Source organism: Panicum virgatum, chromosome 1K (assembly GCF_016808335.1).
Source record: "Panicum virgatum strain AP13 chromosome 1K, P.virgatum_v5, whole genome shotgun sequence".
NCBI lineage: Eukaryota > Viridiplantae > Streptophyta > Magnoliopsida > Poales > Poaceae > Panicum > Panicum virgatum.
This window is the reverse complement of record NC_053136.1, coordinates 4,741,553-4,765,734: the sequence shown is the minus strand read 5'-3', so window position 1 is coordinate 4,765,734 and position 24,182 is coordinate 4,741,553. Positions and strand designations below refer to the sequence as shown.

The following is a 24,182-nucleotide window of genomic DNA, read 5'->3' as shown; positions in this document are numbered from 1 at the left end:
CAGCAGAAGAATGTACTAAGCCACTTCACCAGCATCGACTAACTCGAATAATACGATCATAAAACATCAGTATTCACAAGCTGCAAAACAGCACAGCATCAGCAGAACACATGGAAACAGCATCACAAGCACCAGGGCACTGAGAAGATTAGCGTCCGCGGGATATATTAGGTACAGGTAACAGGATATTTGGGGTGTCACAATCATGAAAAATGTTGAGCTGCACATAACAGACAGCTTAAACTGCATCCTCTACCATCAAAGATGTTTTTATAGAAGGTAAACTCCCAATACCAAATACATTTGACTTTACATGGGCAAGAGCAAACAGATTATTCCAGTATCATCTCTACCATCTCGACATCCACTTACTCCACGTCGACATCCTCATCATCACCCTCATACTGGGAAAGAAACATAACAAACTGTGAGCACACTATTCACCAGATCTACATAAAGAAATTAGGAACTCGTTTTGAAGTGCAATTCAGTTTAATTACACGAGCTAAGTTTCTCATTTCCTGCATGATGCAAATTTACATTTTCTATGTATTTTACATTCTAAGGATGTAGGATGCAAGTTTAGTCACCTGCTCGTAAGCATTAACCACTGGTGGTGGCTGTGGGGGCATAGCAGGCGACCTAGTTTCGTCACCAGCATCATTTTCTACTGATGTGTTTATTGGATCATGCCTATCCTCCAGTTCAACAGCTTCAAATAGATCATCCACAGCATGAGCAGCCATACCAGTGGAGGGTAAAACATGTTTGGCTGGAGAATCTTTGACCTGTAAGTTTAAAAATGTCTACTCAATAAAAGTTTGAACTCATACTACCCACTGCGTGAATCATGTCAATAGGACCAAAATGAGCTAACTGATCGATGGTAAAAGAAGCCTATAAAATTTTATACAGTCTCAAATGTTTAGTTGGTTTTAACAGTCAAGAAAGAGAGAAAAGGCAATGAGGTGTCAACCTTAAACTTCACTAACTCTTGTCCAAACAGAGCATTCAACTATACCAGATAGAGAATGTGATACGCATAACTTATGAGAAAATAGAGTTAATAGATGAAGAATACTGCACCTTGTCAGTGTTGGCCGAGGAAACAACATTGCCTATTTTATCCTTTTCATCTTCCCACAATTTCTTCTTCAAATATAAAGCTTTTGTTGGCTCAGTTCCCTTGCTTGATTTATCAAATTCTGAATCACGATCTCTCCTTTTCTTTACTGAAAAAGAACAAGATTAGACATGAGACCAACATTGATACAAAGACGTATCTTTAAACCCAAAGAGCAAGAAATGATAATGAGATGTAAATGGAAAGTTTTCTTCCTTTGTTGCAGATATACAACATTTTGGAGAAGGCCTCCAATATGACCACTCAAATTCTACAGCAATATGGTCAAATAGGCGTACAGAACTATAGATATTATACTTTGAAAGTACCTATCATAAGCCAATTATTTTCAGTTTTTCGTGCAACCAGATGATCAAGGTTAAGGATGCTGGTAACTCAAATTCTAAAATGCCTCACAAATGGAGGGAATACATCATTTAGTGTTTCTATAAGGGGTTAGCCAACTTATCACATCAATTCCAATGCTTGAAGTTCAACGTAGGAAGATTTAGAAGCTAGGGAGGGCTCACTTAGACTCCAAGTACCTTACTACTTTTCACCAAGAAGAAACAAAAGTTACTTAAAAGTTAAAATGATTCACATCATACTAATGTGAACCATAACAGAACATACTCATCACTCTACACTCTTCAGAAACAGACTAATATACCCACCGGCTTTTGCTTCTTCACTTGTTGAGTAAGGGATTGATCTCTTCTTAGCTGTAGCAGCATTTGGGCTCCTTTCATAAGGCCCATTTGGATCTTCATCAACATTGACACTGGAAACTTCTTCGTTAGCACCACGCTTCAGAATATCCGAAGCAAGCAAATCACCAAGTCTCTCAAAACGAGCTTGTGACCTGCACAGCTCCAATTAGTCAATAACCATAAATCCATAAGTGTGTTGATATATAAGTGAAATGGTGCTAGTAAGACAGGCCAAAATGTTTTTTGATTGTTAGTTGAAAAGTGACAAAACACAATGTACCTTTTCAATTCTTCCTGTGCTTTCAAAAAGCGAGCATGAGCTTTAATGAACTTCTTTATTTTTGAGGTCATCCTACATTGGAAATAATGTAATGTGAGATTAGAACACCTGATGACACCATGAAGCTATTCATATAAACAATAATGACCTTGTCATGTGCCAGATTGTACAATTACCTGTGGCATTCCTCTTTCTCCTTCCTTATCTGCAGATCAAGATCATTTACCCTGCTAGAAATCTTGCGTACTTCAGCGTTCTTCTCATCCAAAATGTTCTAAGAAAGGAATAGTAAATATGAGCGTCAAGTTCATATTTAAACAAGATCGAGCGTCAAGTTCATATTAAAACAAGATCGAGCTATTTTGAATACATGGCCAATCATAACTTATAATAGACCATGGATGGAGGAACTAAGAGAAACATTATCCAAATAAAGCATGTAAAAACTCTGGGAAGAAATGCTTACAAATGGGCATTGCAAAGCAAGGTTTATATGCATATATCAACTTATACAAATTAAAACTCCAACAATGTTTAGCCCATTATGGACATTGGATAGTTTTCAGTAAGTTTAAACTAAACCATCATGAACACCGAATACTCTTCAATTACACAAGATATAAGCAGCAAAAGATGCAACCAAAAATAAAGCACAGAAATGAATTTTTCAAATAAAGCCATTAAAGCATGATGATTCGCACATCAATGTCCCATTTATGAATGGAGTGATTAACCTTACAATAGAAAATAGGGAAGCATTACTGATTGCAATTAAGAACCTCACATGGTTTACAAGCTGTAATAGTAAAAGCAGAGAAACTGACCTCCAAGTGAGATTTATCCTCACGCAGAAGTTCCGTATCCTGTCTTATTTGTTTCAGCTGCAGAATAATCTTAATATTAATTATACAATAGCAGGGTGTCCTAAAGATGACTTGCAGCTATACATTGTATTATGCAGCAGACCTGTATTTCTTGATCCTCTTTATCATCACCACTTAAGATTTTCTCCTTTTTTCTATCATCATTTTTGTCAGAGACGCTCAAGCTCCTGGATGAGTTGGTTTCTCCATCATCAGGGTTCTTATCATGCCTCCTATCGCTGAGAGAGAGGGAGAGGGGTTAGAAAGTGGAAAGGTAAATTATAATATCAGCATGTTCAGTCTTCCACATATTAAACGCAGGTAGAGAACATCAAAAATCAATAAAATAAGAGTTCTTCAAGGCATCTTAACGGAAGAGGCATTTTATGTGTGAGTCTACAAGATTAAAAGTTATGATTTTAGATAGGAATATAGGATATTTTAAAATATATTGTTCAATGACAAAGCTTTGAAAGCTATTTGAGCTCCAAAATATCAAATGGTAGCTTACAATGAGGAAACTGCATCACAGAAACAAGGCAGATAACAAATAAACAATGGATAATAAATATACAAGTAAAAGTATGGCAGTGGCAGATGTGTCGAAGTATATCTACAATTCAATGGCTTAATCATTTATTGGAATGCACTGCATACCTCTTCCTGCTGGGGGATCGTGAATAGCTAGATTCTGCAAGTAAAACTTTCAAAGCTTTAATAACATACACGGTGGACATGGAGTTCAATTAAATGAAAAGGTGAGATGCAGAATTTCAAATAAGAAGGCATTCTATACCCCTTTCTTGAGAAGTTGGTCTTCGATCATGAAGAGGACGATGACCCCTGGAATCTCTATCAAGGGAATGCCTCCTATGAGGCGAACGCCTCCTATCAAACCTTTCTCTGAAGTCACCGCCTCTATAATCTCCCCTCCCTAAAGTAGAGATAGAGCAGATTTTATACAAGGAAAGATACGACACTGAACGAAAAATTTATCAATATGGAGATAGATCACCCACAAGCCTGTAAGCTTACCACAACCTTTGAGCTACAAGATAATTCGACAAGCAATAAGTAGAAGGGTCTCCAGTATAATACCACTAGCCACAACAAAGTAGGGGTGAAAATTAACGCGCGAGTAGATACCAAATATGGTATGAAACCACTGATGCACCCATTAAGATGATACCAAACTCATAATGTTGATTGTCAGAAATCAAATTGATGGAGGCACCATGAACAAGCCCAAATAGCAATTATGACAAGTTGAGGTCTTCTATAATCCCAATATCACCAATCTACTATCATTTGTCCAGATATCTTCCGCGGTGACTTGCAATAATTACAAGAACTTGCAATTACCAGGCTTCCCAATGAAACTAACTGATGCAGAATATTCAAGGATTTCTGTTAAATCTGTTAATCACATGGTCATAGCACATCAAATGTATAGGGACATGATTCAGGGGAATCGTCATCCAAGATACTGATATGCCCACCTTCTTGATATAGGACAAGCATTACAGTCACAACAAATCATCGAAATACCAAGTGAAGAATAATAAAGGACGTCTTATCCTCTGGCAGCGGTTGAGTCTAACAAATCTGCCCAGAAGTCTGCTAATTCAAATGGTAGTTAAATCAAAAGACAACCAGTAAGAATGCCGCCTAATTCTGCAACGAGCTTCCACTTGTTAGAATTGTTTTCTATCTGCAGCAACTGAGGTTGAATTCAAGCACTGATATAAAAAAAATTAACAAATCACACAAGCACTATAAGAAAATACAAGACATCTCGCTACTACAAAAAATCATGAAGCAAGAACTTTCCCTATGAAGAACAATGGCCCAAGGTAAATATGTTACCTGGACACCTGTGTCCTTTTTTTTTCTGAATCAGACATCCCACACCAGTGCCATATTCCGATGAATCAAACCCACGCTCGAGTCATACACCGATATACCCACACCCATGTCTGTGTATAACACCTTAAAGGTCCAAATATAGACATCCATAAATGATGCAATAAAATATATTCATTCTTCAGTCAATCGCTATCCCAGCGAAAGTCAAACTGATCTAATTCCTCCCTTCTGTTATGGCAGACATCCATATCAGTAAGTTGCCATGTATGCCTTTTCCTTTTTTGCATGGAACGCTAAAACCTCATACCAACCACCACGTCATGTTCTTCAGAGGCACAAAAATCACATGGATTTCATTTCATGACTAACCATCTCATACCGTCCATGTGTCATGTTCTTCAGAAGCACATAAATCACATAGTTGACTACGTGACCATTCATCATAGGATCCAGAATTCGTGAACCCTAGCCATTAAAGAGATCTGTTTCTGATAAACACTGTACTCTGTACTCCACAATATTATTCACTTAACCGCCCCAACAGCCTGCATCTAGTAACCATACGTCTAAACCTACCAACAAAGCAATCTGAGAAAGAGAATTTTCTGAAATGTCATAACAACCGGCCCTCCCAATCAACCACGAACCATAAGCCCCTAGCGGGATCTGATCTCAGAACATAAACACTCAATTGAAGGAAAAGAAAGAAAGAAAGAAAGAGTGGAGAATGGGCGCACAAGGAAGGGCTGTGTATACCGGCGCGGGGCGGGAACGAGGTGCGGGAGCCGGGGAACCGGCGGAGCTCGGCGCGCCCGTGCGCGAAGCTGCAGGTGTCGCGGGAGCAGCCGCCGCGCTGCCACAGCGCGCACATCTTCGTCTTGTACGCCGGCCCGCGGCGCGGAGGGCCCAGCATCCCGGGTGGCGGCCGATCCCCGCGCTCGCGGCTGGGGAATTCGCGATCGACCGATCGATCGCGCATGGTGCGGGTAGGGTTTCGAGGGGTGGGGGCAAAGCTAGCGCTAGCGGGGAGGCGACGAGGACGAGGATGGGAAACCGAGTACCTGACGGGTAAGAAGGTGGATATTGAATAAATTTTTTACCCGCGGATATGTTAATGGACGAAATCTTTTACCCATCGGGTAGACGGGTATGTGATCCATACCCGTCTACCCGCGGGTAAAAAATACCCACAGCAAAAAAAATTGAACTAGCCCAAATCTTTAATACATTTGAGCTCATATAACCCATAAATTTGACACAATCCAATTAAAATAGCCTAATATATATATTGTGAGCCCTAAGTCCTAGACCTATTCCTCTCCCTCACTCCGCTCCCAAATTCCCAGCCGCCACAGCCGTGACCTGCAGTCGGCGCCTAGCATCGCGCCTGCAGGCAGTCCGCAGTGCTGGCCCGTCGCCCCTAGCATCGCGCCGTCCTCCTCTCCCTCTCTGCGTCCGCGCCTCAGCGCCAGCCGCCAGCGGGCGGTGCCCCCTCGGGCCTCGGCCCTTTCCATCCCCAAGCAGGCACGCCGCTCGCGGCCTCGCCCAGTCGCCCCTCGCCTCGCGGGCGGCGCGCGGCATCGGGACACGGGAAGATCATGACGTGCATCGCTCGCAGCCGGGAGGGGAGGAGAAGACCGTGCCGTCCGCCCCAGCCATCCGCCCGCGCGCTCGCCGGCTCAGCCTCGTGCCAGGGAGATCGGAGCTAATCTTGTTGCAGTGAAACTTGGATGAATTTGCTAATGCTTGTTGTAATTAAGCTTGGAATAATTTATTTTTAATATGGATGTCTCTTATTTATATGTAATTATCGGATATGTTTTCGGGTACGGATTACCCGTCGGATATAAATTACCCGCCGGGTACGGATATGGAAAATTTTTCTTACCCGTATGCAGGTATGGGTAACCCGACGAGTAAATTTTAGTCTTAGCGGGTACGGATATGGATGGCTACTGCCCATCAGGTACATACCCGTTGCCATCTTGAGCTGTGCTGTTGGGGTCCGCACGATGCCGTCGGCAACGCAAGGGGAGGAGGCGGGCAGATAACGAGCCTATACCCCCGCACTGCACTATCTGTGCCGTCCGATCGTTACCTACAAGGCGCTAGGCCTGTTCGGCTGACATATTGAACAGTGCTCAGCTGGCATATTACGGTTTATTCCCTCTCACATAATACTATTTATTCTACTAGCCGCGCACTATTTATCCTACCAGCCGAACAGGCCAGCCGTCTAGATATTCCATGATGAATTTATTGACAAATAATCTGATGTTGGTGGTGTTTTGCATCTCTATAATCTTGATGAAAGTTGGAAGTTTGATTTAGTTTGACTCAGGATAAACTAAAATAGTAAAATATTCTATATTTCAAAATGAATGGAGCGTACTATGTAGATGTAGGGTTAGGGGTTGTTTGATTTCAGAGGCTAAATTTTAGTCCATGTCACATAAAAAAGAATCTTAATATTTAGAAGTATTAAATAAAGATTAATTATAAAACTAATTGCAGAATCATAGCGCTAAACTTCGAGACGAATCTAATGATGTATATTAATCAATGATTAGCGGATAATTACTGTAGCATCACTGCAGCAAATTATGAATTAATTAGGCTCATTAGATTCGTCTCGCGAATTAGCACTCAGTTGTCAAAAAAATTATAAATAGATTTTGTTTGATATTTCAAAATAGTAAGATTCTTTTTTATGTGACAGGGACTAAAAAAATCTTTGGAACCAAACAAGGACTTAATGTTTGGAGGAATCTTTTTTTAAGTAACATGTTTAGAGTGTAAGAAATAATGGAGATGGTAATTGAGGAGCTCCTAGGGTTAGCTGTGTTTTCTCTTGGCATCATAGAAAATCAGCCTAACTTCACCACGAATAGTCTCGATAACAAGCTAAAATAGGGATGCAAATGCAAGGAACCTTATCCGAATGAAACATTAACAACGTTATTCGTGAAAGTGGATAATATGAGCTAGCGATATTGTACATCGCTTATTAGTCTCTGGGAGTCTCTGACAAACCATCTTTCTTACTGCAATGTGGGGCCTCTCTTGCGCTCACCTCCTTCCTCCTCGTGTTAGGTTACCACACCACCTAGTTTTATGACTTAGGATTATTTTCGCGCAATGGTAAAGGATTTACAAGGGTGTTCTTGAACACCAATAGGTTATGAGCAAAAGAGTTGGGTGAGAACTATTAAGACATCTCTAGCACATTATTCATCTCTCCTCCTAATACTACAAAACTATATTTTTGGTAATGGAAGGTGCTTACCAACTTTATCCCCGTACCAATAGCAAAAACACGCATAGATTCCTCCCCTACCTTATCCATGAGTAATCCGCTATAGCACTAGCTATTAAAAAGTGCAAAATATTTTATCAGTGATGGAGAGAGAAAATATATAGGTTATGCTCTAAGGAGAGGAAAACCTAGAGTGGAAAGATGAAGAGATGGTGGGTCCACCCACACCCAAAAAGTACTGAATAGTAACCCTGCATTTCTTTATTAACTTAAAACATTATACATTACACAAAGTTTTGTATCAGTTATTCATATAAGAAAAGTTATTCACATAAGTCTAATCTACTATCTACTACTACGTAAAAAAGAACGAAGTCATGTTTACCGCTACGGTGAATCTGCCTCCCCCGTGGTTCTCCCCGCCTCTCCAAACCGTCCGTCCCTCCCCCGTGGTTCTGCCCGCCTCTCCAAACCGTCCGTCCCGTCTTCCATCTTCCCTTCCCCGTCGACCCCGGATCTCCAAACGGTTCCTCCCCGCGAGCCCCTCCTACTCGGCCCTGCCGCTCTCGCCCCACGCTCCTCCTCCGACGTACGGCCCGCGCTCCTGTCCTGCGCCTCCCCGCGCGCCCTTCGCCCCCGTCCTGGTCCGCGCCGCGGCTCTCCGCATCATCAGGCCGCAGGTCCGCCCCCGCCACCTGCTGCAGCCGCAGCCCGTTCGGCGGCCGAAATACGACGGCCTCGACATCCGCCGGAACAAACCAACCGCGCTGTTGCAGCTCTCCCGAGTGCCCTAGGTGAGATCCCCATCCCGTGCGCGTTCCATTTTGCCGTTCCCTGCTGTTTTTCGCGCGCCGTAGGCTGATCTAGGGCGTCGCCAGGGGAGAACGGCACGCACAGAAGCTTTTCCATGGTGGATACGTTCTGATCTGCTACGTGAGTAGCCAGAGGTAGGAGAAGGGCTACCAGCCCTTGGATCTGAAATCAACGGTTCATATTAGATGTGTTGCATACCCCTTCGTGAGGACCTGGTTCACCACTGTAGTGCCGGAGCAAACCAACGGCACCACGAGCACCACTACGTCGAGCCGTACCTCCTCCACCTCTCCAAGTCGTTGAAGCCTCAGCGGAGGAGCGCCGCCACGAACAGCAGCAGTGACCGTTGGCAGCCGCGAAATTCCGGCCGTTCCCATGGCCCTCCACCATTGGTGGCCTCCCGCGCACCCGAACACCGGCAAGGAAAGCTTCCAGGAGCCCCTTCCGGCTTCCGCCATGGACGCGAGGTGTGCGCAGGGGTCTCCTTGTTTCTTCGTGGATGGGTCCTTTATCTCTAATCAATTGAAACCAACTCACAAGTCACAACTAATATATGTTTCCAGCGGAGATACTCGTTTCATGCCTACCTAATCTTACCAGTTGATAATATAGATTGTTCCAGTTCTTTGATCAAAATAGATCAGTTCTGAAAATGCCACTCCTTTTGTGGTTCCAAGGTTTTAAATCGCCGGCTAAGACGTTTAGCGGCAGAGCTGCCGTTACAGCGTTTAGCGGGCTATAGCCGGAATTTAACGGGCTATAGCCGGCTTTAGCGGGCTAAATGCCATAGCGGCCGCCCTCTCTAGAAGCTATAGCGGTCTATAGCGGAAGCTATAGCCGGCTATTTAAAACCTTGTGTGGTTCTGAAAATTTAGATGGTAACTTGTCATTCTTAATGTGTGATTATTCTTGTCTTAAAGATTGGGGATATTTGTGGAAGTCTGTAGTTTATCCTCTTTGGTGATCCAATTAGAGGACAATGCTCTTATTCATGAATTTCAGATTACCTGTAAGTGGGGAATTGTCATCGCTTCTGTTTATTTAACCATTTTTATGATATAACAACTTAAAAAGCAATAGAGAATGATCTTCTACATATTGTTAATATTTGTGTTGATCCATGCATGTATTGCTTTTGGTCAGATAGAATAGTGTGTTATCTGAAGCAGAAGAGCACTTGTACAGAAATAATACTGTGACACTTTAGCTATCATAGGGCTGTGGTATATTTTAACTTTTGCTGTAAGAATACAATATAAGTGCCATGATGCAATAACATTAATTGAATTTTTAGTTTGAAATCTGCGTTTATGAACGGATATTATGGTTCATATCCCATTCCTGGTTCTATCAAATTCATAGTACATTTATCATATGTGGGTTACCTGCATTGTTTTTCAGCATGTAAACAACTACACCAAGTCTTTCTGATACATGACCATGTTTTTAGCACAATGATGCATACAGAACAGCTGCTATAGTTCTTGCTAATTCAGTGCTATGCACTTCGCTCCCCTGTTTGATTGTTTTTTCGACATGCATGTGTCCTGCCAAGAAAACTAAAATGATAGCTGAATATGTCTGGCCTCAAGCTGGCTCCGTTAGTCTATAAGTTTTGAATCTGTTCTTACAAGCTCAATGGGCTGCTATATACTGACCTTAGTTTTCCCTTGGTTGTGCTATTAGCATCGTAATCTGCATGGGGTCCTGCATGACAGTCTTCAATGTTATACTCTGCGGAATTTTTTTTACTCCCAGTCCATTATGTTGATCATGATTTTTACAGGTAGCGATCATACTGGTGAGTGCATGCATCAGCAGAACATGAATGATATGACTGGACAACCTGATGGACTTGATCTTGATGAGAGTAGTGATTGGTTGCATACCAATGACTCCTACGTACAGGGAAATCCCCGACATGAGGGTACTGCATCGACGCCGATAGGTAAACGGCGGGTGTTGTTGCATTTATCAGATATACTACAGGTAAGCTATATGTAAATTATATATACACATGCTAACCAAACTTTTTTGTCAGTGCTTTCTCAAGATCATGCTGCCGATGGAGATTCCATTCCTGTCTTGACCAATGCGGACTCACAAGATGTCCCAGGTTAGTGATTTGGTTAAAATTTACATATTCCTGTTAAGCATGCACCACATTGAATGCCCAAATATATTATATCCGCACTCTACTTTTAAATTGCACGTATATGAGAAAGCAAGTAGTGTTAGAAAAAGTAAAATAGCACAGCCAAGAAAGCAAGCCCGATTCCAGTCCATTTGCTCAACCGATAACAAGAAACAGAAACATCCTATTTCCTGTACTAGCAAACTGCATGATGTGATATGTGATTTTTGGAGATTATCCCGCTGGGATGTCTATTGATACAACACGTCGCGGCTGCTGCACAATTTCACCTATAAAACAATTTCAATCCAGTCTAGATTGTTAGATTGTTGCAATTGAAAGAATAATTCATCTACAATTTGTATTGCACTGAGTATATAGGTTTTTCTATTTACAACGTAGGGGCTGAGAATGTACCCAATTCACCATCAGCAAGCAATAATAATAAGCAACGTAAGCGGGAAAGGGAAAGAGCAAGGTATGCAGCAATGTCTCAGGAAGAGAAGAATGCAAAAAAAAAATCTGAGGAGACGTGAAGCACGCAAAAAGAAAAAAGGTGTTGGATAACATGTTTTTTTTCATTCCATTTTGCTTTTTTACCTGTTTTCATTTTGGAGTTATATATTCAATTCATGTTCTTGTATGGAAGTAACAGCACAATGGAGATAAAAACTCTTTTAACTTATTGTGTGGTATGATAGTAATAAAATGGCTCATATGTAGGAATTGTTTACATGTTCTGTTGTCCTGGTTGTATCAGCAATAAAATTGCTTCTTTTTCTTATGCTGGATTAAGTTTTGGATGCACGCTAATTTGTGGAGAATCTCAGGATGCCGATCCTAAGCCCCTTAGCATCATTTTCACCTCCAAATTAAGGGTATTTTGTGCTATATAGGCCCTTCGTCTCAGTTGGATGTCACTCATTCATATGTTTCTACTTGTATTTACTATAGTATGCGTCTAACTTTGGTTTTTGATTATATGTGGTTTACAGAATATCAAAATTCTATGGAAACAAACAGTTCTCGTGCTCCATTTGGCGATTTAACAAACCAAACTAATGGAGGTAACTAATGAATACACATGGTAGAAGCGATTACTTGAATTAAAATGTTAGACACACTATCTATAATATGTTCTATTTAAATTGAAGGGGTTGAGAGTGAATCCAATTTACAGTCAGCAAACAACAGTGCTGAGCAACGTAAACGGGAAAGGGAAAGAACAAGGTATGCAGTATTCTCTCAGGAAGAGAAGAATGCAAGATGTATGAGGCAACGTGAAGTGCGTCGAAAAAAGAAAGGTGCTAGATGCATTTCATTTTTGTGGTGTTACAACATTACATGTAATCTGGATGGATCAATATTTCAGGGTTGTATCAAATTATTGGACCTTTTAATACTTCGATCTGCTTTAGAACATTAACTCATGTATATCTACTTTGGTTTCGGAGTTTGTGTGGTTCTCACAATGTTAGGAAAAGAAAACGAGGCCAATTAGATTTTCTAAAACTCCATTTGATGGTGCAGTTTTTAGTTGGACTTTTACTATCCTTTGTTCTTATATTTGTACAAACTGTTTGTAGAGGAGGCCGGTGCATTGAACGATGAAAATGTTGATCCTGATAAAAGTTATGATCGGCTCTATATCAACAATTCATATCAACCTAGCAGTGCTGACAATCATGACCGATCCTTCCAAACACCAGAGTTTGGTAATAAGTGTGCTCCTGAACTGTGCTGAAGCCTCTGACAAGACCATAAACGATCTTGATTCTGTATCCCAAAATATGACAAGTAAGTCAAAGAGCACGTACCAAAGGGAGTGGTACAAAAAAATGAACCCAGAGCAAAGGAATGCTAGAAATGAGCGCGAGAAGATGGCACGGTTGGAGGGGAAGAGAGCGTGCAAACGAGGAAAAAAAGAGTTGAGAAAGAATAGATGGCGGCACCCTCACTCCATCGCCATGGAGAATCCGCATTATGTCCCTGAACTTCTGGATCCAGCTAAGGATAGTGCAAAAGTGCTGCCGATGTGCCTATACCCCAATTCGACTGGACGCCAATCTACATACCACCATCACATGAAGAACAATTACCTGATCTTGAGGCTCCAGAAATGCTTGCTGTCCGCTTAAACCATAGGTATCATGTTACACATGGAGAAAGACATTCATTGTTAACACGTTAGAATCGACATTTTGCGTCAAACATGGCAAGAAAATCTTGTCAGACAGTACATGAAGATCAAGGCATTTACGAATGTCGGTACCCCAGGACTGGGGTACCCCCTCTTGCTGTGACTAGGCAAGAGCCTTAGTAGTCATCCTTGACTACAACCAAACAGCCGGACCCCTGCAGTCCGAAGTCCTGTCCTCCCGACAAAGGTCCGGACCTGTTCCGCGGCCGGGGAAGGTCTGGGAACGCCACGTGTCCCAGGAAAAACAGGCGCTCAAGCGCCTGTAGCCAGGGCTCCGGACCTCCCAAGGAATCCAGACCCCCGCGGGGTCCCGGACCCCTCATAGGGTCCTGGATAGCAACCGGACCCCTCTCGAAGGGAAAGTTTGGACGCCCCGCCTCAGGGCGGTCCGGGGCCGACACGTGTATGAAGTCCTTGGTCTCCATATTGAGGTCCACCTACCTTCGCATTCATTGCAGTAGGTGGACATCCACTTTGATATGGTGGAAGCCGAGGCGTTTGACTGACCAGGGGGCACTATTGATCGCGTATTACCAAGGCAGTGGAGCCGATGGCGCCGCCCATGCCGCGTCTGCCAGTCTGCCGTAACAGTCGGATACGACGGCTCGGCTTCACCCATTATGACGCTACATAATAGCCTCAGCAGGCCACGCCGCAAGCTACGCTACTCCAATGGGCACCTAGCTGACGGAACAAGAGAAGACCCCTGTGACAGGAGAGCAGCAGTACGCATATCGAAGGAAAGATTCGCTACCACTGTAGCCGCATTCACGTTGGGCCCACCTGTCGGGGCATCGACGTCCTATGTATCCGCTCCCCCTTGATCTATAAAAGGAGGGAGCGCCGCTAGAAAACCTCAGGCTGGGCAAGAGCCAAGGCCAGCAGAGGATAGGTTCATTCACACAACCAAGACAATACATCTCCCAGTGGACGTAGGGTATTACGCTCCGGCGGCCCGAACCACTCTAAATCGAGTGTTCTTGAGTCCTTGTCTCAGCGAAGATCCAGCCCCATCGCCTAGTACTTCCCCGAGTACTCCCTCACTGGGAATAGGCGGGTGCGCTCCGCCACCCGGCTGTGGGTACCCCTAAAAATCCCCACGACATTTTGGCGCCGTCCGTGGGGAGGACAGGCGTTGGCTGGATCTTCAGGCCTCTAGGCTGTGTTCTCCCTCTGCAACGGCGAACTTGAAGATGAAGGAAGGCACACTCACTCCGCATGCTATGGCACCGGCACTCCGACGCCCTCGGTGCGGCGGCGCACGGCAGCGGCGCCTGCTGTGTGTCGCCACCGCGACACCTCAGAGCCGGCGTAGCAACGCACAGCGGAGGCGCCGCTGCGCGCCGCTGCTCCTACGTCGACTCAAGGTTTTCTCTCAAGCAACGGCCACGCCTCCTCAGCGGTGGCATGGTGTCGGCTCAAGGCTTTCTCTCAACATGGAGCCTGGAGCCGACGGCCATCCCGGAGGAAGTTGACCGTGTCGTCCCGCCGTCTCCAGCGCCGGAGATCCACCTCAGCGTTGCTCGGTGCTGCTGCAGACAGGACCCCGCCTCCTCGTGCGGGGGCCCCTGGCGCTAGCACCAAGGACAAGCCGGCGAACGACCGCACTTCTCCACGCGTCGCACCGGTCCATCTGCTGCGCAAGGGCTCTGGTTTCCATCGGCAACGGCGACGGCAGGGGGAGGGGGCCTCTTCCATTCAAAGCCAAAGAATTTGTCTCATGCCATGTAAGCATGTGACAGCTCTTAGGCAAGGAGGGGTCCCCCGAGCTCCCGAGGTGATGCTGGATGATGCGGTTCAGGCACGTTCAGGGCGCCTTCACCTCCGAAGAAGAACACGCTGTATAGCATGCAGCCGTAGGTTACTCCTAAGAAAGGAATGAGAGATTTTCTCCTTTGTAATAGCGTGGTGTCTACGTGTGTGTCCAGAGCGGTCAAGGTCCGACCTTGTAAACCCGACCTCTGGCCCTATCACACAAACAGGCAAAAGCGGTCCGGAGCGGTGGAGGTCCGTCCTCGTAATCCCGACCTCCGATGTATACCGTGACAACCACAATAATAAAGGAGATTTTCCTCCTCAGTTTTGCCTAGGCTCCACCCTGATTACATTTATTCGCCTTGGTTTAACTATTCTTTTCTCTTGACCGGAGTTTCCCTTATTGCTAACAATCCAAGTTAAGTTGCTGGCTTGTGGTCAGGTAAAGACACCCCTTCTAGCTGGAAGGCGGTCCGGACCCCTAAGGACCTGCTCTGGAGAAGTGGTATTTGTATCCTGGGGTAGAGAAGCTCCGCGTGGCTTAGCCTGGTAATGTACCCTAAGTTTACGTACTTCACTACCCTGTTACAAGTACTCTAGTATCCAGGACTGCTGACTTTAGAGGTCCCGGGCTCTCTTCTAGTATAAGGCTTGGTTTCTTTGCACCTTACTATGAGGTCCGGTAACATGCTTCATCGGATTGTCGCCACGGTCGCTCCAAGTCCACTCCGGTGGCCCGCTCCGGCGGAGACCGCTCGCCACGGTCGCTCCAAGTCCACTCCGGTGGCCCGCTCCGGCGGAGACCGCTCGCCACGGTCGCTCCAAGTCCACTCCGGTGGCCCGCTCCGGCGGAGACCGCTCGCCACGGTCGCTCCAAGTCCACTCCGGTGGCCCGCTCCGGCGGAGACCGCTCGCCACGGTCGCTCCAAGTCCACTCCGGTGGCCCGCTCCGGCGGAGACCGCTCGCCACGGTCGCTCCAAGTCCACTCCGGTGGCCCGCTCCGGCGGAGACCGCTCGCCACGGTCGCTCCAAGTCCACTCCGGTGGCCCGCTCCGGCGGAGACCGCTCGCCACGGTCGCTCCAAGTCCACTCCGGTGGCCCGCTCCGGCGGAGACCGCTCGCCACGGTCGCTCCAAGTCCACTCCGGTGGCCCGCTCCGGCGGAGACCGCTCGCCACGGTCGTTCCAAGTCCACTCCGGTGGCCCGCTCCGGCGGAGACCGCTCGCCCCGGTCGCTCCAAGTCCACTCCGGTGGCCCGCTCCGGCGGAGACGGTCGACAAAAGCCGGGTCCGGGAAGTAGTGCTACCCCCTGAGCGATCCGAAGTCCGTGTAGCCGCTTAGCTTGGTTCTGTACCCTAAGCCTACACCTTCGTCGCCCCGTGGAGAGCACTCTAGTACCTAAACCAGGCAACAATCATACCGGCCTCAGGGGTCCGGGATGCCCACTCTCTCCAAGAGCACACCAACGCAATCAAGTTGCGTCGGAACACATCACGGTGGTGGCCCCACCCGCGGGTTCATACCTCTCCCGAGGTGGGCCCGGGGGCCACTGTCGGTACCCCAGGACTGGGGTACCCCCTCTTGCTGTGACTAGGCAAGAGCCTTAGTAGTCATCCTTGACTACAACCAAACAGCCGGACCCCTGCAGTCCGAAGTCCTGTCCTCCCGACAAAGGTCCGGACCTGTTCCGCGGCCGGGGAAGGTCTGGGAACGCCACGTGTCCCAGGAAAAACAGGCGCTCAAGCGCCTGTAGCCAGGGCTCCGGACCTCCCAAGGAATCCAGACCCCCGCGGGGTCCCGGACCCCTCATAGGGTCCTGGATAGCAACCGGACCCCTCTCGAAGGGAAAGTTTGGACGCCCCGCCTCAGGGCGGTCCGGGGCCGACACGTGTATGAAGTCCTTGGTCTCCATATTGAGGTCCACCTACCTTCGCATTCATTGCAGTAGGTGGACATCCACTTTGATATGGTGGAAGCCGAGGCGTTTGACTGACCAGGGGGCACTATTGATCGCGTATTACCAAGGCAGTGGAGCCGATGGCGCCGCCCATGCCGCGTCTGCCAGTCTGCCGTAACAGTCGGATACGACGGCTCGGCTTCACCCATTATGACGCTACATAATAGCCTCAGCAGGCCACGCCGCAAGCTACGCTACTCCAATGGGCACCTAGCTGACGGAACAAGAGAAGACCCCTGTGACAGGAGAGCAGCAGTACGCATATCGAAGGAAAGATTCGCTACCACTGTAGCCGCATTCACGTTGGGCCCACCTGTCGGGGCATCGACGTCCTATGTATCCGCTCCCCCTTGATCTATAAAAGGAGGGAGCGCCGCTAGAAAACCTCAGGCTGGGCAAGAGCCAAGGCCAGCAGAGGATAGGTTCATTCACACAACCAAGACAATACATCTCCCAGTGGACGTAGGGTATTACGCTCCGGCGGCCCGAACCACTCTAAATCGAGTGTTCTTGAGTCCTTGTCTCAGCGAAGATCCAGCCCCATCGCCTAGTACTTCCCCGAGTACTCCCTCACTGGGAATAGGCGGGTGCGCTCCGCCACCCGGCTGTGGGTACCCCTAAAAATCCCCACGACAACGAAGATAATGAGGAAGAAGTCAGTTTACTGTAACCTCCGACTCAATCAGCTAATACTATGGAAGGTAGTTACAATTACTATATTTTCATGCTGAAACATCTATTATAACTTAAAACCTATTGTAACCAAAAACTGTGTTATATGTTCTTTTATAGATAGTCTCGATCAAAGCCAACCAAAATATACGGGGGGTCCAGCATGTACAAATGGTATAGATGACGGTAATTTCTTTATTTTCTTAGATTAAAATTATTATTTCTTTCGCACATGACAACATCTAGTTCATTAACTTGTGTACCTAACTCACAGCCGAGGATGATTGTGCCGAGGATGATTGTGACGAGGACGTGATATTCGAGGAGGACGACAAGGAGTTTGAAGGATACCTCTTTGCAGGCCAAGGTACTTATATTTCCATATGAAGACAAATTCCAAGATGCTTTAATAGCATCTCTAAATATGTCTAACACGTTACTGTTTAAATACTCCACTTTAGATGATGACACCGAAGAGGAAGTCACACTCAATGATGCGGATGATGACTCTGGTTCAATCCCAGATGTATCACTCTGGTTCAATCCCAGATGTATCAGATCCGTACGACGCAGTGTATGCCAATATGCCTGAGGATATCCATATGTTGGAGCCTGTTGAGAACTGCCCGAAATGCAACACGAAGAAGTTTGAGTTCGAGCCCCCCAGATTCTGCTGCCGCAGCGGGAAGATTGAGCTATCCACACCTGATACACCACCCGAGCTCATGAGACTGTGGTCAAGTTTAGATGCTGATGCTAGGCACTTTCGTGCGAACAGCAGATTTTTCAATGGGCATTTCTCATTCACTTCACTGTATTATCAGCTTGATCGTATCACCACCAATATGAGGACTGCTGGGGTATACACATTTCGTGCGCATGGCCAAATTTACCATAACGTTAGGTCGTTTGGTAAAGAAGATGGTAAGGAACCTAGACACCTGGAACTTTACTTCTATGATGACGACCCGAGCCTTGAGTACCATTTCTAGAAGTGCCGGCAGAAGTGCGCAGAGATGGACAGGGAGGTGATTCGGAAGTTGGTCGACATCATGAGTGGCAATCCGTACTCCGAACATCTCAGGAGTTTCAGGCAGAATGAAAATCTTGATGACTATCACGTGAAATTGAACCTTGATCAGCGGTTAGACCAGAGAACATATAACACACCGCTCACATCCGAAGTGGCTGCTGTATGGGTAGAAGGGAGCGAGCGTCGAGGTCAATTCGAGCATAGTGTTCTCCTGCAAGGGAAGGATAGGTCTATACATGGCAATCTGGTCACATCATGGGTGCTACGACGCACTCACATATCCTCTTTTTTTCCCAAGAGGTGAACTGGGGTGGCACAGCATGATTCCAAAGGCAGGTGCTACTATGGAAGAAGTGAATGATGCTCGTGAGATACGCAGACAACGTGGGCAGGGTAATTGTGACGTCCCAAAAAATTTACCAAATAAATCAAACGCTAAAAAAATTAACTTTCAAAAACATTCTTTTCGTCGTTGAGCTCAATCCTTCCAAAAATCTTTCCCTGACCCGACACCCGAATCCGACCGCTGTCCCGTCTCTCTTTTTTCTCCTCGTTCCGCGTGCGTCGTCCGAACGGACGTCACGGCGCGCGTGGCCGACCAGGCCGCAGTGGCCGCCACGAATATCATCGGCGTTCGCTCTCTCTCTCTCTCTCCCTTTCCCCTTTTTCTTTTTCTTTTCTCCATTTCTTCTTTTTCTATTTCTTTTCCTTTTCCTTTTCCCATTTTCCTTCTCTCTCTCTCCCTCTCCTCCCCCCTCTCCTCTGCTGCGCGCCCGCTCGCATGCTCGGCCCGCCACCGGCCGCTCACCGCCTGCTCGCGCGCACGCCTCCCCTGGCCCGCACACTCGCCCAGCCCGGCAGCCTGCCCACGTGCGGGCGCCTCCCCCTGGGCCGTGCATGCGCGCGCGCGCCGCCGCTGCCGCCCTCTGCTCGCGCCGCGCGAGCCGCTCGCCGCGCTCACGCCAAGCCGCGCCGACCCCGTTCCACGCGCGCGCGCCCCCGGCCACCCCACGCGCGCGCGTCCACGCGCACCGCGTCGCCGCACCGCACCGCCCGCGCGCACCGCTTGTCGCTGCACTGCTCCGCTGCAGCGCCAGGGCACGCCCGCGGACGCGCTCGCTGGCAGCGCTACGGCCTTGCCGCTCCGCTCGACGCCGGCCCGCTCCACGTGCCTGTGCGCCTGCCCGAGCCGTCGCATCAACTGGAACCGCCGCGAATCACGCCGCCGCCACGTCATGGCACCACACCGGCCCCACCGCCATTAAAACTGGCCGCGCCTCTCGCCGGGCGCCACCACCTGCCCCGCTCGCTCCACCACCTTACTAGCCTATAAAGAGGGCCTCCGCGCAGTTCTCGGCCACCGCAACCATCTCCACCATCGCTCGCCCCTTCCCCAAGTCTGCAGCGCCGCCGCCACGGCCATAGCCGGCCACCTCCGCCCGCCACCGTCGCCCGCCCTCCACAGACCACCTCCGCCCGAGGTGAGTAGGGGAATCGGACCCCCTCCTCCCCCTATCCCTTTTCCCCCTGATCCCGGCCGCCGCCATGCCCTGGGCCGCCGGCGAGGGCCACCGCCGGCGCCCAGCGCCACCTCCCCTGTTCTGCGTCGAGAGGAAAGGGATCGAGGGCTATTTTGCCCTTAAGACCCTCCCCTTCTTCTATTTTGTTTAAGAACCCTTCCACCCTTTGGCCTTTTGCAAATTAAGCCCTATCCTTTATTATATTTACAAATAAACCCTCCATTGTATAAATTTATTTATAAATAAAACACTACCCTCTTCCAGAATAACCCAAACATTCCCCAAAATTCTAATCAGGTCCTTTCACTAATTACAAACAGGTCCCTGACTTCTTGTTTAACCCCTAAACCTCTCTGTAACCTATCATTTCATGCGTCAAACAATCTCCGATCGACCTAAAACTTTACCACACCTTTTATAACATAATTCTGGCCATGCCATTAGAAAACCGCCCAAAAATACTACTCCTATCTCCATATCTTAATTGTTTCCGATTCGAGCTCATCGATAAAACTTTTAATTCTTCTTCCTGATTGTGTGCCCGTTTGTATGCGTCGTAGACCACGGTGTAAATGAAGGAGAGCCCGTCGACGAGCAATACTACGAGCAGGTGAATGAGGACCAGTTTTGCGACCCCGAGCCCGAAGGACAGTACTTCGACCAGGACCTCCCGGAAGGTTTTGAAGACGGCAAGTTCAATTCCACCCTTTGATGCATGTTTTGTACTAGTTTTTATAAACACAACCTATTGGCCTGTTTTATAAAATTGCATATGTTTTGCCTGCTGCTAAAACATGGTTGGATAGCCACCCTTTGATTTGTTATAACCATTCCTTGACCACCTAGATTAATGTCTGAATGTGTTTGGACATTAATCGCTGCTAGAACGCTTAGGACCTTAAACACAATACAATTTGTTTTATAAAAGGAAAATGTGTGAGTGTGTGGGAAGGGAAAAATGTGAAATTTTTGAAAGACAAGTTTAGACTGGATGGATGGCACTTCTGTGTGATTTGCCGATTGGTGTGCTTGTACCTGTGTGGTAGAGCAAGGAAGGGAGATATCCATCTTGTCACAACTAAGGACCGAGTTGGTGTGTCATCTCACCTAAATCTATTACCGTGCAAACCACTTGACCGTTGAATGGGCAACGGTTTAGCATAAACCCCACTAGTTAGTCTGATAGCCATCAGGAGAGCTGAGAGCAACGGGTGATCAAGGAGAAGGGATTAGCTCTGTGCGACTTATGCCCCGGTTACAACCTCTGTGATAGGTCAATGACCCCTTGGTGGATCCCGTGATGGCTAGTCAGGTCTAGCCAAGGTGGGTAATGGCTTTGTTGGGATCTACACCGACACTACGGTGTTAGAGCTGTGGTACCCCGCTTGTGGGTAAAGTTGCACACCTCTGCAGAGTTAAAATCTATTCGAATAGCCGTGCCCACGGTATTGGGCGAGTTACGGTGTGGTCACATAACTAGTGTTTATTTTGGGATGGGTTGGCGTGAGTTGTTTTGGGAATGTGTCCCGCAGTTGTGCCTTGTGCTACGGCGGATGAGGAGTCCGGTAGCAGCTTAAAATTTAGGTCCTGTGTGGGACAACATTATGTGTTATTCGGTACAAAGAAAACTTGCTTTGAAAATCCTTTCTTTCAAATGAACCCTTGCATAAAAATCAGCTTTCCGCAAATTAAACCTTAGCCTTATCCTTGATTTATCATGTGCATTATATTCTATTTATACCCCTCCGTGGGTATGGTTGGACTTGCTGAGTACGTTTGTACTCACCCCATTCTTAATTTTTATAGAGGAAGATTCAGACTTCGTTCCCGAAGACGTAGAGTAGAGGTTCGGTCCTGCACCCAACCTTGCCTGTGGATTAGGGTCACCCGCAGGGGGTTCCACATGGCGTAAGACTCTAACGACCCCTCTTCGTAGTTAATATCATCGTGTGGGTGTTAGTTGTTATCCTCGCGATAGTGGCGCTTCACTGCCTACTTCCGCGTAGAGGTGTACGGTGATGTACCATCTGATGTAATAAAAGTGTTATCAGCCTCCTGGGACTGATAATGTATCACTTTTAAGTCTTCTCTTATGAGGGGACGCTTCAGGTGGTATCAAAGCCGTAGGTTGGCCGTAGGACGTGACCCTTAGGATCGAAACCCTTTTCAGGCCTTTTCACATTAGGATTTTTCCCTACTTAATCCTTTTTCCACACAAACACTCACCGCTGATTCTTGCCCTGTTCCAAATGGCTGACAATGGATGGAATGGCAGAATCTGCCACGCAGAGACCGGCCTTCCTAAGTTATTGATACTCAGCCTGGAACGCGTCGGAGTGGTGGACCCACTAGAGTACGTCTACCGGGAATACGACTCCAGGGGCACTCTTCGGTGCGACATGATGATCTTCGTGGGAAAGAGCACCCGCTACCCTGACGTGGACCCTTGGTTCATCTCCACCACTGGCTTTCGCTTCCCTGACACCTACCAAAAAGCTGCCCGTAAAGCCCTGCGACGTCTGCGTATGATCTACAAGCATCATCTTCAGCAGATTCCTATGGGATTTTTCCCGCCTACTGAAGGAAGAGGACACACATGGATTGCCCGGATGAGAGGGCTTGGGAGAGAAGAAGAGGACTTAGAGGATACGGTCTCCCACCTATCCATCTACCTCACCGGCCTGGATGAACTTTACCACGAACAAGCGGCACAATTGAAGCAACAAATCCACAGGGCAGAAAAGGCAACCCAAGAACTGGAGGAACAACAGACAAGAGCCGCACGCGCCGAGTATTCCCTAGCCGCTCTCCAAGCCCAAATGCAAGAATACGAGGCTCGCAGAGGAATAGGTGGGTGGATAGAGGAAGAAGAAGAACTCGAAGAAACACATTGGGATAAAGGTACTCAGACCGAAGATGATGTGATGGATCAGTGTCTTCCACCAAAGAAGCGCCCTATCCGGATCGAGGAAGAGTCCCCATGATAGGAGTAGCACTCCAAGCTAGAACCCTGTCTTAATAATCATGTACCCTTGGAACCTGTACCCTCTCCATGTTGTAATAATAAGTACCATCTGTCCCCTTCGTACCCAAATACTTGTGCAAAAATTGTTTACCCTATCTTTGTTTTCAGATGGCTGAGGAAGGATGGGCCCAGGGCAATTGCCAAGCTGCACCTGGCTTCCCCAGCCTCTTGATTAATGCCCTGGAAAGCCTTGGCGTTACGGAACGCCCAAGGTACTACAGCAGAGAGTACGAGCACCATGGTACCCTCCGCTGCAGGGTGATCCTGGTCATCGCCAGAAGTGACCGCTACCCCGACATTCAGCCGTGGCGAGTGACCGCTATAGGGTTTAGGCACCAAGACACCTATCCCTTGGCCGTCAGAAAGGCGCTCCGTTATCTATGCCGGATTTTTGAAAGACACCTCGCCTTCACACCAATGAGGTTCTTCACGCCGGCCATCAGAACCCGAGTTTGGGAAGCTCTGTAAGCATCTAGGCCCTCAAGGTATGTTTCGGTGATTAATGACAACCATTATTGTGACTAATGAGTTTGTGCAGCTTAATAGATCATTATCGCTCATTTGGTCTTATGTCAAAAGAGGCCCCTCAATTTCGGTCATTCTAAAAGGCGATCTCGGTTTTCAATTTATATATGTCAAAGCTAAGGATCTTTCTAGTCCTAAGTGTCACAAGGTTGAGAAGGACACTTAGGTTAGTATAGGTTTTATAGTTTTGTAGTGATCGCACTATTAAGAGGGGTTAAGGCTTAGTAACTTGAGCATGGACATGGTCATTTGAAAATGGATGCACACTATGGTCACTCAGGTTTCTAGAAGTTCAAATAAGTGGTTCTCAAACTATATCTCAAGAATATTTGGATTTCATTCAAGACTCAAATCAGAAAAGACAAAATCAGAAAAAGTCTATACACCGGTTTAACCGACGCTCTCAATTTTCTATACGTCGGTTAAACGAAGTCAGCAGAATCTGGACA

The 24,182-nt window shown here is 47.1% G+C and overlaps 1 protein-coding gene across 4 annotated transcripts; it reads right to left on the bottom strand.

Moving 5' to 3' along the window:
• Nucleotides 1-16: 16 nt before the first annotated feature.
• LOC120658482 (zinc finger CCCH domain-containing protein 13-like) lies at nt 17-5,901 on the bottom strand. Of its 4 annotated transcripts, none has more exons than XM_039936767.1 (11): nt 5,599-5,900; nt 3,773-3,910; nt 3,634-3,679; nt 3,080-3,215; nt 2,938-2,994; nt 2,290-2,387; nt 2,114-2,185; nt 1,798-1,985; nt 1,087-1,232; nt 591-788; nt 17-404 (listed from the first exon to the last, which is right to left on the bottom strand). In XM_039936767.1, exons 1-11 carry the CDS (start codon nt 5,819-5,821, stop codon nt 369-371), a joined length of 1,338 nt encoding a protein of 445 aa, XP_039792701.1. In that variant the 5' UTR covers nt 5,822-5,900; the 3' UTR covers nt 17-368. The 4 variants fall into 4 exon arrangements, with proteins under 4 accessions (XP_039792701.1, XP_039792775.1, XP_039792838.1 ...); XM_039936841.1 differs by having other exon boundaries at nt 3,634-3,667; XM_039936904.1 differs by lacking the exon at nt 591-788 and having other exon boundaries at nt 128-404; nt 5,599-5,901.
• Between the last annotated feature and the right edge of the window lie 18,281 nt (nt 5,902-24,182).

Excerpts from the sequence above, each read along its gene's own strand:
- LOC120658482 (XM_039936767.1), bottom strand. The coding sequence starts at position 5,821 with ATGCGCGATCGATCGGTCGATCGCGAATTCCCCAGCCGCGAGCGCGGG. Across the intron at positions 3,216-3,633 it reads CGATCCCCCAGCAGGAAGAG|CGATAGGAGGCATGATAAGA; the intron begins GTATGCAGTGCA and ends CCTCTCTCTCAG. Across the intron at positions 2,186-2,289 it reads GAGAAAGAGGAATGCCACAG|GATGACCTCAAAAATAAAGA; the intron begins GTAATTGTACAA and ends TTTCCAATGTAG.